Source organism: Mustela erminea, chromosome 16, assembly GCF_009829155.1.
Source record: "Mustela erminea isolate mMusErm1 chromosome 16, mMusErm1.Pri, whole genome shotgun sequence".
Taxonomy (NCBI): Eukaryota; Metazoa; Chordata; class Mammalia; order Carnivora; family Mustelidae; genus Mustela; species Mustela erminea.
Window position 1 is genome coordinate 25,728,685 of NC_045629.1, and position 16,627 is coordinate 25,745,311.

Consider the following 16,627-nt stretch of genomic DNA (forward strand, 5'->3'; position numbering starts at 1 on the left):
AGCATTAAATAAAGGGTAAATGAATGCAACTTCTCAAGCTTATTCACGTCCCCAAATACTATGCCGCCTGAGAAGTAAAATCCATAGGTGGACCAAAGTTCTCAAAGGTAAGGTCATCCTAGCAGGAACACATGAGTCTGGTAGAGTAGACAGGTGATCTGAGAAGGAAATCATAGCAGGTCACCACTCTAATATTCTTTCCTATCAGAAGAGATTATTTCTTTTATTTTTAGAAACACATTTATTTGTCTTGTCAATAATCTCACTGGGGAACTACAAGGAAGAGACTGTCACATATAGTGGCAACATACCTGAGGTGACTTTTCCGGAATAGGTTCATTCTGCAATGCTTGAAGGGCTTTCATTGCAGCATTGTGTCTAGCAGCTTGTCGAGTCTTTCCTTCCCCAAAAAATTCATTATTTCCTACAGTCAGCTGAACATAAAAGATCTTGGGCATTGGGCAATGATACCTAAGATAAGAAAATAAAAATACTAATGTTAGTTCAGTAAAGCCATTCTGTAATCATGAGTAAGATTTGTTTTCTTGAAAATGATAGCAACCACATAAGGTACTATATACTCTCTTACTCACTCTAGCCAAGTATTAACCTCATGAATGTATTTATAAAAGACAAAATATGAATCAATATAGCTATAGACATATTTCTCCATGAAAAACACATTATAGAAAACAATAATAAATATAATATAATAGAAATTATTCAATTATATCACACAAAACTTTTAGTAGAGGTTTTCAGCCAGATCTTGAGAGATGAGAGCTGAGTGGTCTGGTGCTGAAGGGGGCCACAACAGAGGCAGGAGACTGGTAAGCCCACTTAGGGGACAACAGGCAGAGGATGGTGACTTCAGTAGAAGACAGTTATGGCTAGACATGGGAGGAGAAGAGAGATGGAGCTACTACTCCATTCCAAAGGAATAAGTCCTTTGCCAAGTAACAAGAAGATCAGACTGAACATAAGGGAGAATGGGAACATAAGCCAATTCTTAAGCAGGTAAGCAATATCATAATAAAATATATTTAAAGAAAACATTTTTAGCAGGTTATGTTCAACAACTGATGGAGTTATAACTAGAAAGCAGCAGTGATGTAAATATGAAGGGATAAAAGGGCTGACTGAAGAAAGAACTAGAAGAAATTAAGAAAAATTACAAGAATATGTAATCCAATTCATTAATTCAACAATTACTTATGGAAGACATTCTTTATGAAAAGGGAATATGACAATGAACAAAAACACACTGTACTGGGTAAGACAGATAATATATAAGGTAATATGCAGAATATCTAGTATGTTAGAGATCTAAGTTAAACAGAAAAAGAAAAGGTCAGAACTGTCAGGGAGATGGGTTTTAGACAGGGTGACCAGGGAGGGTCTCACTAAGAAAATGGCAACTGTGTAAAGGCCTAAAATAAATGAGGGAGGAAGCCACCCAGATATCTGGAACAGTGCACTTGAGGCAGAGAAAACAGCAAGTACAAAGGCCCTGGGGCAGCAGTGTGCCAAGCACATTCAAGTAATTCAGAAGATGCTTATCTGGCTACAGTAGAGGGGTAAGGAAAGAAAAGTTAAGAAATGAAAAGAAGTAGCCAGATACCATAGGGCCTTACTTAGAAATTATTGTAGGGATTTGACTTTTGCCCTGAGTGAAATGACCAGCCACTAGAAGGTTTGGAAGAGAAGCGACGCATCTCACTTGCATTTTGGAAGGATCACCTGATGATTAGGTTGATAACAGACTGTAGGCAAATGATAATGGAAGCAAGGAGATCTATCAGGAGACGATTACAATAATATAGGAGAAAAGCAACAGGGGACTGTACTAGGGTGGCAGCAGTGCAAGAAATGAGAAGCAGTGGGATTCTGAATGAATTTCAATAGTAGAGCTGATGGTGGAGGGCTGTCTGGGTGGCCCAGTTGATTGAGCATCAGACTCTTGATTTCGGCTCAGATCATGATCTCAGGGTCATGGGACTGAGCCCCTCGTGGGTCTCTGTGCTCATCAGGGAGTCTGTTCCAGATCCTCTCACTCCCTCTTCCTCTGCCCATGCCCACCCCTGTGCATCTGCACTTTCTCTCTAAATAAAATCTTTAAATAAACAAACAAACAAACAAGCAGAACTGATAGGGTTTACCCAAGGATCAGTTATGGAAAATGAGAGGAGTCGAGGATGACCCCAGGGTTTCAGACCTGAACAAGTAGAAGACAGAGTATGCATACAATGAACTGGTGAAGACTGCAGAAGGATTTGATTATTGGGCATCGGTATCAGCAGCTCTGGTTTGTAAGTGTTAAATTATTCAGCCTGTTTAGACATCCAAGTGGATATCAAATGAATAGTCCAATTTCTGAGTCTGGATTCCAGGAAAGAGGTTGAAAATGAATATAAAATTTGGGAATCATCAATATATATGGAATCTAGGGCCACAGACAGGGGCACCTAGGTGGCTTAGTCAGTTAAGTGTCTGCCTTTGGCTCAGGTCATGATCCCAGGGTCCCAGGGTCAAGTCCCACATCAGACTCCTCGCTCAGTGGGGAGTCTGCTTCTTCCTCTGCCCACCCCCACCCAGCTCATACTCATTCTCTCTCTCGCAAAAATAAATAAAATCTTAAAAGCCACAAGACAGTGAGAACTCTGTGGGAAGGAATAACAGGAGAAAAACCAGGCAAGTACAGTGTCCTTCCTAAAAACCAGAGGGGAAAAAGTCTTTCTAGGAGAAGGGAGTGCTCAACTGTGTCAAATTATACTCACAGGTCAAGTAAAATGATGACTGAGAATTAAGACACTGAATTGGGCAATTAACAAAACTAAAAAGGATCAACTTTGATGCAATAGAGGATTTGCAATATAATGCCAAAAAATTGTGTTTAAATCACTCAAGTGCTGAAAAATGTCTTTTCCAAGCAAAGACAAGTCTAACTGAAGTCCTACTGAGTTCTGGATGATTACTGGAAAACCAAAGAGCAATGTTCCATATTCACTCTAAGATAAACTGGACACAACCTATTATACAAGAATTTATCAGGCAGATGGGACTAATTAGGGAAGGTTTACAGAAGGTAAAGGACTAGAAAGGTACATCAGCACTGAAGATGCAGATTTGGGAGGCAGTAATTGAAACCATGTGAGTGGGTAAACACCTGGAAAGGGTAAGTGTAAAGGAACCAAAAAAGAGAGCCTAAGGCTGGGATCTGATTGAGGCCCGTGATCAAAAGGCAGGGGAAATAATAGACGGCAGTGAAGGAGATGAAAGAGGGTCAGAGTTAGAAAAGAAATTACCACACAATGTCAGCAAAATCAAGTGTCACACCTCGCGTAGAAATCCAGAGTATGAAAAAAAGAAACAGTCACTGTTTTAAATTCTTAAAATCAACTTTCTTGGCCCATAGTTATTATTACTTTGTTTTAAGATAAAGTAATTTAAATGTGTTTTTATTATGTCATAGGTTCTCATTTTTAATAGGCAAATATAAAAAAGTTAAACGAAGAAAAAAATCACTTATGGTTAAAGACTTTTAATATGCAAAGACTAAAAAAGCATTAAAAACCACAAGCTGTTTTGGTCTTTGATTACAATAAGTAGTATACTGAGGTACACAACTTCCTACTGCATTCCTGAAGTACACTTTCCTATTATTTTAGATCCCCTTAATGCAGATATATTAACAGACTAATATAATAAATGCAGGTTATCTTCATTTGTATACCACAAAATTCAATTTTCCTCCTACACAGAATTCTGTGCATATTTTTAACTTCTTACACTATAAAACTTTAAAACAGACAACCTGAAATAAAAAATTTACTCCTGTACTAAGATCGTCTATGGCAAGCTTTCACCATAGAACAAATGTTTACAATTAATTATACACTTCTGAAAACAGAGGCCCACAACTGGAATGCTAACAGACCTTTAACTACAGTAGAGGGAGTGGGCGCCACTATAATCACTAAGGCCTGCTGACAATTACAAAACTCATTTTGGTTTGCCACAGAGACAAACAAAATTTCTGTTCATTATGACTTTACTGGAATATGATGTCATAACACATAGCCATACTGAAACAATCTGCTGATTTTCTGACCAAAAATATTAATTGCATACTAAAGAGCCCTTGGGGCCTCTTCCCTCTTAGCCCTCAAATATGGCTCTGTGTATGCATATGTGTATGCATGTGGGTACATATGTATGTGTGTATTATACTGTATAACTATCAGAGGAAAAATTAGGTTTGTTGTATTTTAACAGAAAACGTAAACTACTCTAGCTCTAACAACAGGAAATACCAAGACCAAATGCCTGACTTGTTTTGTTCTAGTTTCATTCCATCCTCTAACTTAACAATGATTCTTGATATTTACCCCACGTGGTTTATCACCCAATATACCACATCTCCTCACATCATGATGACAATTAAGATTAGCCAGAGTACCCTTAATAATGGCACCCAGACTCAACTATAAAAAAGATGATGCAGAAAGTCTCTTTGGATGTTAGGTCCTGGTCTCTAAATATTTGTTTCCTTTGCTAAAGAAACACTCAAAGTTTGTTGAAGGTTGATGCATGCTAAAGAGGAGTTCTTTTCTATATTTATTTCAAACATTCAAAATCAAAAATATATTCATCAAAAATATATTCACTTTTGGTAAAGTACTTTTAAAAAGTGTTATTCAAGGGGCACCTGGGTGGCTCAGTGGGTTAAGCCTCTGCCTTCGGCTCAGGTCATGATCTCAGGGTCCCGGGATCAAGCCCCACATCGGGCTCTCTGCTCAGCAGGGAGCCTGCTTCCCCCTCTCTCTCTGCCTGCCTCTCTGCCTACTTGTGATCTGTCTGTCAAATAAATAAATAAAATTAAAAATAAAATAAAATAAAAAGTGTTATTCATATTTCTAAAAATTAACAGGTATTTACCTAATCTTACATTGTTATTCTTGAATGATTTTTCTCAATGGGAATTTTGTGGACAACGTTTACATTTCCAATGATTACTCTTAGAAGATGGGCCATGAAAACTTACCCATCCAAGCTATTACAGTTTCAGGCTCAAAGGGTTTCTACCACAGCCTCCAAAATGTATTTTGCAAAGTGTGATCCCACTCATCAGAATTATCCCCAGTGCTTATTAAAAATGTATATTCCTGTGCCCCACCCCTGATCTGCTGAATCCTGCTCTGGGGATAGAACAAGAATCTTCACCTTAGTAAGATTCCCTGGGGAGTCTTTCATACTAAAAGTCTGAGAACCAGTGTTCACTACAACCTAGGTGATTTGAGGATGACCTCAACCTCCACACAAGCAAGGGACCACGTACATTCCTATAGCACCATGTTTAGGTTTCCTATCTCTCTCTCTTATTTAACCTCACAGCAACCGGGTGAGACAAATGTCCCAATGGTCACCATAAGAGGTAACAAATGTCCCCAACATAGGTGTGAGGAGTCAAACTGAAGTCTTTTAACTTCAGAGCTCAGGAAACTTTAAAGTCGTTTCCTAAAAATCTGCTTTATTCTTCTATTTTTGTGTTCCCATGTGTTTATTAAATGAGCTATGTCCTTGGAAGGCTAGAGAACCTAAAGCAAGAGTTCTTTCTAAACCCAAGGTCCACTGATAGACCTCAGAGGCATTTTACTTAATAGCTGCTGAAACAACAAGAGCTCCATAATGAAATCCTATGTTTTTATGGTATGTCAAGCCAAACAGGATAAAAAAAGAGACACAAGTGAGTAACTTATCATTCGGTGAAAAGTCAGAATAATGGGCATCTGGTGCCACACTGCTTATAGTCTAAATTTTATAAAGGCCGCTTGGAAGGCCTTTTCCCCACCCATGCCTCTTTGCCTTCTGTCCACTGGAAGTCTTACAAAATATAAACAAAATTTTAAATAAAATAAAATAAAATCTTCCCTTTCTTCAGATCCAAAAAAAAAAGGTCTTTAGATTTGGCCTATCTTCAAGACATAACAAGTCAATACAGCAATAAAGAAAGGATATATATTTGGTTCCTTTGAATTAACACCTGACACTCCTTATACAGTCTTCTTTTGATTTTTGAGTTAAGGGAAGATTTTACATTCTTATATAAGTATTCTTATAAGAATGTATATAGTCATATTTTGTTGTTGTTGTTGTTGTTTGTTTTTTAAATTTTTTTAAAATTTATATATTTTCAGCATAACAGTATCATTTTTTCACCACACCCAGTGCTGCATGCAATCCGTGCCCTCGATAATATTTTTATACTTCTATTTGATTTTCAGTTGGAACAGGTTTCCATACCATCTATCCTTGCCATCCTCCCTAAAGTTGCGTGAGTAATGCACTCTTTGCAGACTCCCTTCGTATGAGTTTCTGAACAACTAAAAGCTATGTGTCCTCCCTACCATTTGGTGACTGCCTTATTCCCTAACATCACCACTTTCTTAAGTATCATTTTTACAAGGTGAAAAAGACATATTCCAAATAACATGAGAACTTTTAAAAATTGAAAAATAATTGCCTCACTTTATTTGATAGCATTATTCATAAATCTCAACCCAGCCTAAGCATTTATATCTTCTCTACAGGTTTATGTACTAAAATATATGAACAAGTTATCTTCTCATCTAGTAAGGAGAACCTTTGGATTCTGTATCTGTATCCTGTGTTTATTTCTAACATTGACTGAAAACAGAAATGTCACTTAATCTTTCTATCTCCGTTTACTTATCTGTAAAGTATTTGCAGAATCTATATTTAAAGACCTCTCAAGGCCAAAACTTAGAATTCAAATGACATGTTGATTATTTTTGACTCTTTGTACACATTTTGGCACTGCTGAGCATTCTTTTTACTTGCTATAGAAAAATAATAGGTTTTATCATAAAGCTATAAAATAGTCCTTGGCACACTTTCAAGTTTGTATGTATATAAAATGTCTAGATAGGAGAGGGTTCTTTCTCTATTCACATCTATAAATTTTGGAAATATATCTTTTATGGGATCTAAATGTTAAGTGTTGAGGAATTTCAAAAATTAGGACCTATTAAAAAAGATTCATAGGGCAGCTGAAAATAAGCTTTAAAGGAGGATAGCGATAGTCTATTCTGTTTGTAGAATTATTATAATTATGTTCAAAATGCCCAGGGGAAAATACCAAAAGATATGTACTAGAAGTTAGGATAGGATGCACTGAAGTGATGGAATTATAAATGATGATATCTTTCACAATTTAAAATTTTTGAAAATAATATGGTTATACTAGAGTATAAACCAAAAAGAAGGAGGAGAAGGAGGAGGAGGAGGAAGAGAAAAAAAGGAAGAAGAAGAAAAGGAGGAAGGGGGAGGGGAGGAGGAGAAGGAAAAGGAGGTGGGGGGAGGGGAAGGGAGAGTAGAGGAAGGCAGAGAAGGAGGGGGAGGAGGAGGAGAAAAAAATTAACTGAAAAAGTCTAGTCCCCATCCAAATAACACATCTAAATCTGTGTTCCAAATGTAAATTTGATAAATTAGCAGACTGTGTATAGACTATAATCCACAAGAGTAAATAATCTGTACTGTGTCACTGATACTAGTACCACAATAAAACTATGGAAAACATAGCATGTTATCGAAGAGCCCCACTTTGTAAATACACAATCACCACTCTCAATCCTACACTTTGATCCAGCATAAACCTACCCTTGCACCTTTCCTAAATGGATACCTAGATAAATCATTATCACCATCATCAACATCAGCATCACCATTATGACAATTACAACAAAAACATACAAAGCACTCACGATGTGTCAGGCACTATTCCAAGCACTGCACACCAATCGCAGTCACCATGACAAGCCCAACTTCATTTTACACACAGGAAATGAGAAAGAGATACTTAACTTGCCGAAGGCCACCCCTCCTTGAGCTAACATTTAAACCCAAGCAGTCTCACTCCAGAGCCCATGATCTGAACCTCTACACTATGCTGTCTATGGATGAACTACATAAATGAGCACCATAAACTGCAGAGATACTAACTATAAACTATGGAAAGGTCATGCTAGACTTGGCATTTAAGTCAAAGTAGACATAAGAAACCAATGGTCACAGGGCACCTGGGTGGCTCAGTCGGTTAATCATCTGCCTTTTGCTCAGGTCATGATCCCAGGGTTCTGGGATCAAGTCCTGCACTGGGTGGGGAGTCTGCTTCTCCCTCTGCCTTTCACCTCACTTGTGCTCTTTCTCTCTCTCAAATAAATAAATATATAAATAATGTTTTTTTTAAAAAGAAACCAAAGGTCATATTGATTACCAAAGAGAATTCTTGGGGGCATTATAAGTCCAGGAGAACATGTTGGCTACAGTCTTACTCCTCTCTCTCATTCTTTGTCTCCTCTCTTAACATTTTTGAAGCCCGTGCTTAAATGTTGATGTTCCACTAGGGAACTACAGACCAAAAGCACAATGACATACTACCACACAGCCCCTAGGATGGCCATAGTCAGGCGGCCCTGTGGAAAACAATCTGGCACTTCCTTAAAACATTAAATAGAACTACCATATGACCCAACAATCCTTCATTCATATACACACACACACACACACACACACACACATATATATATATGTGATTTTATATACATATAAAATTTTTAAAAGGCACTGAGGGGTGTCTAGGGGGCTCAGTTGGTTAAGTGTCTGACTCGATTTTTCCTCAGGTCCTGAAGCATACTTGAGTGTCTCTCTCCCTTTCTCTCCCGTCCCTCCCCACCACTCTCTCTCTCTCAAAAAATAAATTTTTTTAAAAGGCACTTAAACAAAAAATATGTACACAAATGTTCACAGAATTACCCATAATAGCCAAAAAGTGGAAATAAACCAAAGGTCCAGCAACTGATGAATAGATAAACTACAGTATATCCATACACAGCAATGAAGTACTGATACCCAGTATAATGTGGTTGAACTCAGAAAAACTTATGCTAAGTGAAAGCCAGACATAAAAGGCTACATATTGAATAATTCCATTTAGATGAAATGTCCAGAATAGGGAAATCCACAGAGACAAAAGTAGATTAGTGGTTGCCAGAAGCTGGAAAGGGAGAAAATGGAGAGTAACTGTTAAGTTTCTTTTAGGGGTGATGAAATGTTCTGGAATTAGATAGTGGTGATCGTTGTACAACACTGTGAATGCAGTAATTCACAGCATATAGAATTGTATACTTTAAAATAGTAAAAGTGGTAAATTTTGTTATTGTGAATTTTGCCTCAATTAAAAAAAAATGTTGATCCTCCCTAGAGTTCAATCTTCTCATAGACAAAACAGTCTTCCTAGGTGATCTCACATATTCCTATTTACATTTTTGGCAGACTCCCAGAAATTAGCCTATCCAGCGGGGGGAAAAAGAGGGTAGGCAGGGCAGGGACAAGGGAACAAGAAGCACCCCTCCCTTTTGCGCTCTTGGAAATTAATGACCTGCTCTTCTTCTTGCCCTTGTTTGAGTGCCAAGGGGTATGTGAATTAAATTAATGCAATGAATATTTATTAAGGGCCTAATTCATCCCATGGACTGTTTTAGTCCCTTGGGATGGTGGACTGCCCTCAGGAGACAATCAATCAATGAGTAAAAACAGTATCAACTGTAAGATGGGTTAGAAGAAAAGTACAGCAGAGTAAGAAACAGTAATAAGAGATCCTTTAGGAAGTGGTGTTTGAATAAAGAGGTAAATGGAGTGAGAATTCCTGGCATATGAATGCCTGGAGGGGAAAAAAAGTTCCAAGCAAATGGGACAGCAAGTGCCAAGGCCCTGTGGAGACCGCATATAGCCATTTTCATAATATATTGGGTTTTCAAAGTCGAAAATGAATTTTTAAGTATCTTTTCAGCATCAATTTAACAATTTTTACTTTTCACCTCTTAATAAGGTGTTCTTTATCAACCTATTTTCTAATAGTGAAACAATTTTGCATTCCTGGAATAAACCCCACTTGGTTATGCTAGTTTTTCTTCCAAATGAATTGCCAAATTCTGTTTGCCAGTATTTCAATTGGGATTTTTTCCATTGATATTTTATAAATAATACTGATATGAAGCTCTAGTCCTTCTGGTTTTTTTTAAACTGGCATTGTTGAACTAGAGAGTAAGACTAGTTTTAATTGCCCAAAATAATGTTTCCTATTTTTCAAAGGTTCAATAAAATTTCTCTGTGATACCATCTAGCCCAAGTACTTTTCTTCAGGATGGTAGGGGGAACTAATGGTAACTAGCTAAATGAATCCAATTACCAATGGATCTTTTTTGGTTGTTTATATTTTCCTACAAAATCACCCAGTTCACCCATGTTCTGAAATAGTTTTCCATGAGTTGAACAAAGTAGTCTTTTTTTTTTTTAAGATTTTATTTATTCATTTGACACAGAGAGATCACAAGTAGGCAGAGAGGCAGGCAGAGAGAGAGAGAGGAGGAAGCAGGCTCCCCGCGGAGCAGAGAACCCGATGCAGGACTCGATCCCAGGACCCTGAGATCATGACCTGAGCCGAAGGCAGCAGCTTAACCCACTGAGCCACCCAGGCGCCCGAACAAAGTAGTCTTTATGAGAATTTTCATTTCCTGTGTGTCAGGCCTCTCTAATCATCAGACTGTATTTTGTATATTTGTGCATTGCATTCACATTTGCTTGATTTGATTAGATTACATTTAATTAGATTACATATTTAAGTATTTTATTGGTTTTTCCTAAGTACAAGATATTGGATTCTGCATAGTTTTTCTATTCGTCTTCTGTTTTCTAATTAAGCTATTTCTGCATTCATTTTCCTCCCTCCTACTATTTTATTATTCCTTCTCAAACTGCCTGTGCTGGATAAATAAATAATTGTCATGGTATCTATTAATATAGGTATAAGATAACGAAATTGAATTTGCCTTCTCACAGGCTTTGTTTGTATTGTAATGTCTTCAAGAGAAAAATATACTACATAGTTCCTAAATATTTTTGGTAACAAAGTGCCCTGTTTAGTGAACTACCATGAATCCTATGAAACACACCTTGGAATATGCTGTTTCGGACATTATGTCATAGTTAGGAGTCTGTATTCTACAGGTACTTGCTTAATCTGCTAGTAGCTTTTTATCTTGAATGTAATAAAGATTACTTAACATTAAAAAAATACAATTAAAAATGTTTATTAAGTACTTTTTATAAACTGTGAGTAAATAAGCAATAAAAGAGGGTGTGAATAGAGGAAAATATCATTTGGATTTAAGTTCCAACTACTAGATATAAGCACTTCAAGTAAGAGGACTTAGGTCTCTAAGACTCATCAGTGATAGGAAAGATTTTTGTCTATATCAACTTTCTGAATCTTATTCAAGTGGCCAAGCAGAAAAAAATTACTGTATTTTTCATGAGTATTACATTATATCTGTGTATTTTCAAATAGATATATATGTGTGTATGTGCATTTGAAGTGCACTCTCCACCTCAAAAACATTAGTAAAATGTTTTAAAGAAATACAATTTTAGGGCGCCTGGGTGGCTCAGTGGGTTAAGCCGCTGCCTTCGGCTCAGGTCATGATCTCAGAGTCCTGGGATCGAGTCCCACATCGGGCTCTCTGCTCATCAGGGAGCCTGCTTCCCTCTCTCTCTCTCTCTCTCTCTGCCTGCCTCTCTGTCTACTTGTCATCTCTGCCTGTCAAATAAATAAAATCTTAAAAAAAAAAAAAATACAATTTTAAGTTTTCAATATGCATTCACTAAATACTACATGCTAGTAGTCTAACGGCAGATTCTTTTTTTTTTTTAATATTTTATTTATTTATTTGACATACAGAGATCACAAGTAGGCAGAGAGGCAGGCAGAGAGAGGGGGGGGGGAGCAGGCTCCCCGCTGAGCAGAGAACCTGATGTGGGGCTCGATCCCATGACCCTGGGATCATGACCCGAGCCGAAGGCAGAGGCTTTAACCCACTGAGCCACCCAGGTGCCCCTCTAACGGCAGATTCTTAAAAATTTAAGAAAATTATAGGTGTGGAAGGCCAAAAGGTAAAAAATTTTGAGGAAATTATAGGAAATATGGCTCATTTTTTCTTTGACTTGTAAGAAGATTCTCATTATTCAATTCTATCAACAGATCATCTTTGGTTAAGGGCAGAGAATGTTCTGTGAAAAACTAGTAGAGAGAATCTCTCAAGTCCTTTAAACAACAAAATGGATTCTGAAATTGGCTCTAGAAAATATTTTAAATGTTCTTGTTCCTCCTTAACTTAGCTCAAAAGTATATGCCTTTAAAAAAATACAAACATATCAGATTATATTTTTAGAAGAAGTTTCACAGGCTTTTTGAATAAATTAATTTTGTAATGTCTAGAATAAGAGATTCCAGTATGACTGTGTAGAATCTTCCAAGAGCTTTAGAAATTGTTTGCTTTGTTACAATGTCCAACCCAGACATCTATTCCAGTGCCTTTGCTGATCAGAATTCACTATCAACTTTGGATGCTTGCCCACTTCAAATACTCCCCAAAGTAAGGAGACATTACATCAGCGGTACTGCAGAAAGATTAATGTGCTTTGTTTGGAGATGTAAATGGTAATTATACTTATTGCCTATTTCTGGTACTTAGCCTTTTTTACCTGAACCTAAGTAAATCTAGTTGTACATTTGCATATAGTTTAATAATAACAAAAACGTGTAGTTAACAGATATTCAGTGGGATATTAAAAAAACTTAACTTGGCATTTTCCCAGCTAATTGTTTTTACAGCTTGACTTCACTTATGCATTAGCTACATTCATAAAAAGGTTTACATAAAGAAAATATTTTCATACTAAATCCCATTTTCCCACTGTTGCCCAATACTAGACTTGAGTTAAATTTCTATAAGAAAATGTTGGCTCCGACACATCATAAAAATTTCAATTAAACATCTAAACATGCATACCAAGGAATAAATACATTTAATCAATTATTTTATAATATATATTTTATCCTCTCACTTGCAATAAAAATTAAACAAATGGATAAAATAAATGGATAACCATTTGTTTAATATTCCCACGATCATTTTTTTAAAAATGCAGAATTTGGGGTGACTTCCATAGAAGCTAAAAGTAGAAATATAATTTATTAGCTGGACCTGCCACATGGAAATATGCTGTCAGACTGATTCAAGCAATACAAGTAGTATCAGATTATTGATAATAATCTTCTAAGGATCTTAAAAATATCTTCTGCTCTTGGTAATACACTTTTGACATTTTATTATAATCCACACCAGATGATTTATTGGAATTATACAGATCATTTGGAGCCAGTATCGTCTGACTTCAAACTACTTTTCAAAGAAATGGGAAGGGGCGCCTGGGTGGCTAAGTGGGTTAGGGCTGCTGCCTTCGGCTCGGGTCATGGTCTCAGGGTTCTGGGATTGAGTCCCGCATCGGGCTCTCTGCTCAGCGGGGAGCCTGCTTCCCTCTCTCTCTCTCTCTCTCTCTCTCTCTCTCTCTCTGCCTGCCTCTCCATCTACTTGTGATCTCTCTCTGTCAAATAAATAAATAAAATCTTAAAAAAAAAAAAAAAGAAAAGAAATGGGAAAAAGAACCCAATTAACTACCTGGATCTTTTTGCAGTATAAAAAGTAACTTTTGCTAAAACAAAAGAGTACCTGGGACTTTTAGAAAACTCTTCTACCTTTAATTACAATTATTTAGAGGTAATGTTAAGTAACTTATTTTTTTCTGTACAAATCCTCTGGGGAATACTACATGTATTGCAATTATCCATGTTCTCCTTTTCCTGTAGATAATAGAGGTATGCTTTTCATCAATAAGTTAGTGTCGACTGTGTCTTATTCCAGGATGTACGCTAAGTTGAGAACATCAAAACTTCTTTATTTTTGCTTCAGGCAAAATACCTGTACCTGAGACACAATCAAGGCAGCAAGTAAGACAATACTGGTAAAAATAGGACACTGATACACAGTCTATCATACACAGAAAAAGGCTGAGTAATTCTTGGTATGAAAGGCTAACAGTTCTAACCTTTCATTATGATTCCTATTAAAAATATGAATAAGGGGTGGCTGGGGGGCTTAGTCAGTTAAGCATCCAACTCTGGATTTCGGCTCAGCTCATGATCTCAGTGTCACCGAGATTGAGCCCTATGCTGGGCTCCATGCTCAGTGTGGAATCTGCTTGAGATTCTCTCTCTCCCTTTCCTCCTGCTCCTCCCCCTACATGCACATACACTCTCTCTCTCTCTCAAATCAATAAATAAAATCTTAAAAAAAAAATTTTTGACTAAGAGAATGCATTTTTTTAAAGATTTTATTTATTTATTTGACAGGCAGAGATCACAAGTAGGCAGAGAGAGAGAGGTGAAAGCAGGCTCCCTGCTGAGCAGAGAGCCCAATGCGGGGCTGGATCCCAGGATCCTGGGATCATGACCTGGTCAAAGGTGAGGCTTTAACCTACTGAGCCACCCAAGCGCCCGAGAATGCATTTTAGCCACACTGCAAATTCTCTCCTATAAGCGAAATAGTTTTTAAGGAGACTTAAAGGAGTCTGTCATGGTATCTTACTATTTCCAAAGAGTAGATGTTTACATGAGTTAGCATAGTACAGCAGAAAAAGGACTACCTTTGAAAACATATAATCTTGGGTTGGAGGGCCAGCTCAATCCTTCACTGGCCACATAAACCTGGAAAAATTACACACTGTATCAGATTATAATAGGAATTCATAATAGTTTGCCTTCTTTCTTCCTTGGCCACTAATCCATCATCCTTCTTAAACATCCCACAATGTCTCTAGGATGCTTGAGTTCCTCTTGTGCTTTTTGTTATTCCCTGTTAATAACCTAGGGACCATGTCTCTAGCTCCTCAATATTATGTCTGCCTGGGGAGGTCCAGGAAAGAGCTGCAGTTATGCTAGCAGATCTCTAGCCTTTCAATTCCCATGCTTGGGGGCATTCCCTTTCAGTGCTCATACCATCCCAGGGAGACCACTTCATGCTCTTTAGGAAAACTAACATTTGGTTCATCAATCATTCAAAAAGCCAACATACTTCAAGATATCAGACAATATTCAGAAGATACATTGATAAGTTCAGATATTATGAAAATCAGTAAAAAACAACTAAATAAACCTTTAAATAAATTTAATGCAAAAATAATGAACAATGTTAGCTTAACTATAATTCTTTGTCTTGTGTCTTTAAAGACATTTATATACATGTTTGGGGTTGTGTTCTATCTCTGAGGACTATTTTATGACCCGCCAGTCAACCACAGTGTAGGAGGCCAGTAATTCTTTTAACTTTGAAGAAGTGCATCTTGACCAGAGAATGTGAGAATGTCAACAAATAATAAGGAAATAAAGAAAGCAAGTGGGTCAAGGTTGCGCTAACTGAAGCCAAGGAAAAGCCTGGGAAATTAATGAATAATAACCTCCCACGAAATGCCAAACTAAGAAGAGCAGTAGGCCATGGTAAGAATAATACCTGAGATAACTATATGGTCTAAAACTGCCTAAGATTCTAAACCTAACCCAAAGGTAAAAGAGAACAATAAAACAGTTGAAGTTACTCATTTTCATCTCAGTGAGAGGCGAGATGAGAAAAAGAGAGAGAGAGAAAAGGCATGCAAGCAAACAAGGGTGAAAAATACTGGGCATGATATTAAGATTATTCTATTACATTAGACTATTGAAACTCAACATACAGAACTTACTTGGATATAAAAAAGATGAGACATAAAATAGTTTTATTTTTGTTTTAAAATGGGATATGTAGACAAGTAGTAAATTCAATACAGTAACAAATCTCTTGCTGCCATTAGTGATTTGGAGAAACCCTTCCACGTATTCTTAATAAGACAGGATGTCAAGCAAAATCAAAAAGCCATTCAAACCTATTGTGTAAAAGGTTCCAGAAGTTTTTGAGGAAGCAACACAGAGAATTCCGAAAATCTGAGACCCACATGGGAGTACAGTAAGAATGCATCTTGAGTAAATTTGACCTATTATTCTTTTTGTTATTCTCCTGAAAAAGTCACACAAGAGAAGGAAAGAAAAGGCTTGCAAATAAGACTCTACAACCTTATATGAAGAGGATGACACTTCTCTGAGACAGGAGAAATTTGCAGTGTAATCTGAGATTTTAAAACTCTGAGAATGCCAAAGCAGGAGAGTGATCAAGACTGACAGGAGAAGGACCATGGTAATCTCTCAGGAAGCAAAGTCACCCCATACATGCATAAGAAATTCTGGCCAGAAACTGAACACTTTAATGCTGGTAAACTTACAATGAAGTCAACTAGATGAAGAGCTAAACTTATAATCTTAGTTGTCGTTTGACTCTTGTTTTATCAAAATGTAATTCTAATAAAATCAAAATAAGTATATTCTTTTACTTCCCAAGTTTAAGAAGGACAGGACTCCCCTGCCAATGTCTGTGAACCCTCTATTAGACCATATAATTTCTTTACGAAAGCAAATAGCTTAGAGTAAATGATTCACATACTATTCTGGGAGCAGTGTTCTAGGAAGGCTATAAAGGGACTGATTTCTGCTCATACACAAGGAAAAGGGGAGTCTTAGTCACTGTAGTCATACTGTCTTGTAACTGGCATGGTAATTAGCACT

The 16,627-nt window shown here is 37.1% G+C and overlaps 1 protein-coding gene across 13 annotated transcripts in view; it reads right to left on the minus strand.

Moving 5' to 3' along the window:
- The window catches only part of STAU2 (staufen double-stranded RNA binding protein 2), a 327,264-nt gene that overhangs the window by 196,553 nt on the left and 114,084 nt on the right, over positions 1 to 16,627 (minus strand). For all 13 annotated transcript variants that reach the window (XM_032316746.1, XM_032316751.1, XM_032316745.1 and 10 more), the window contains one exon: positions 312 to 471. In XM_032316746.1, coding sequence (XP_032172637.1) covers positions 312 to 471 — 160 coding nt within the window. The remainder of the gene's footprint in view (positions 1 to 311; positions 472 to 16,627) is intronic.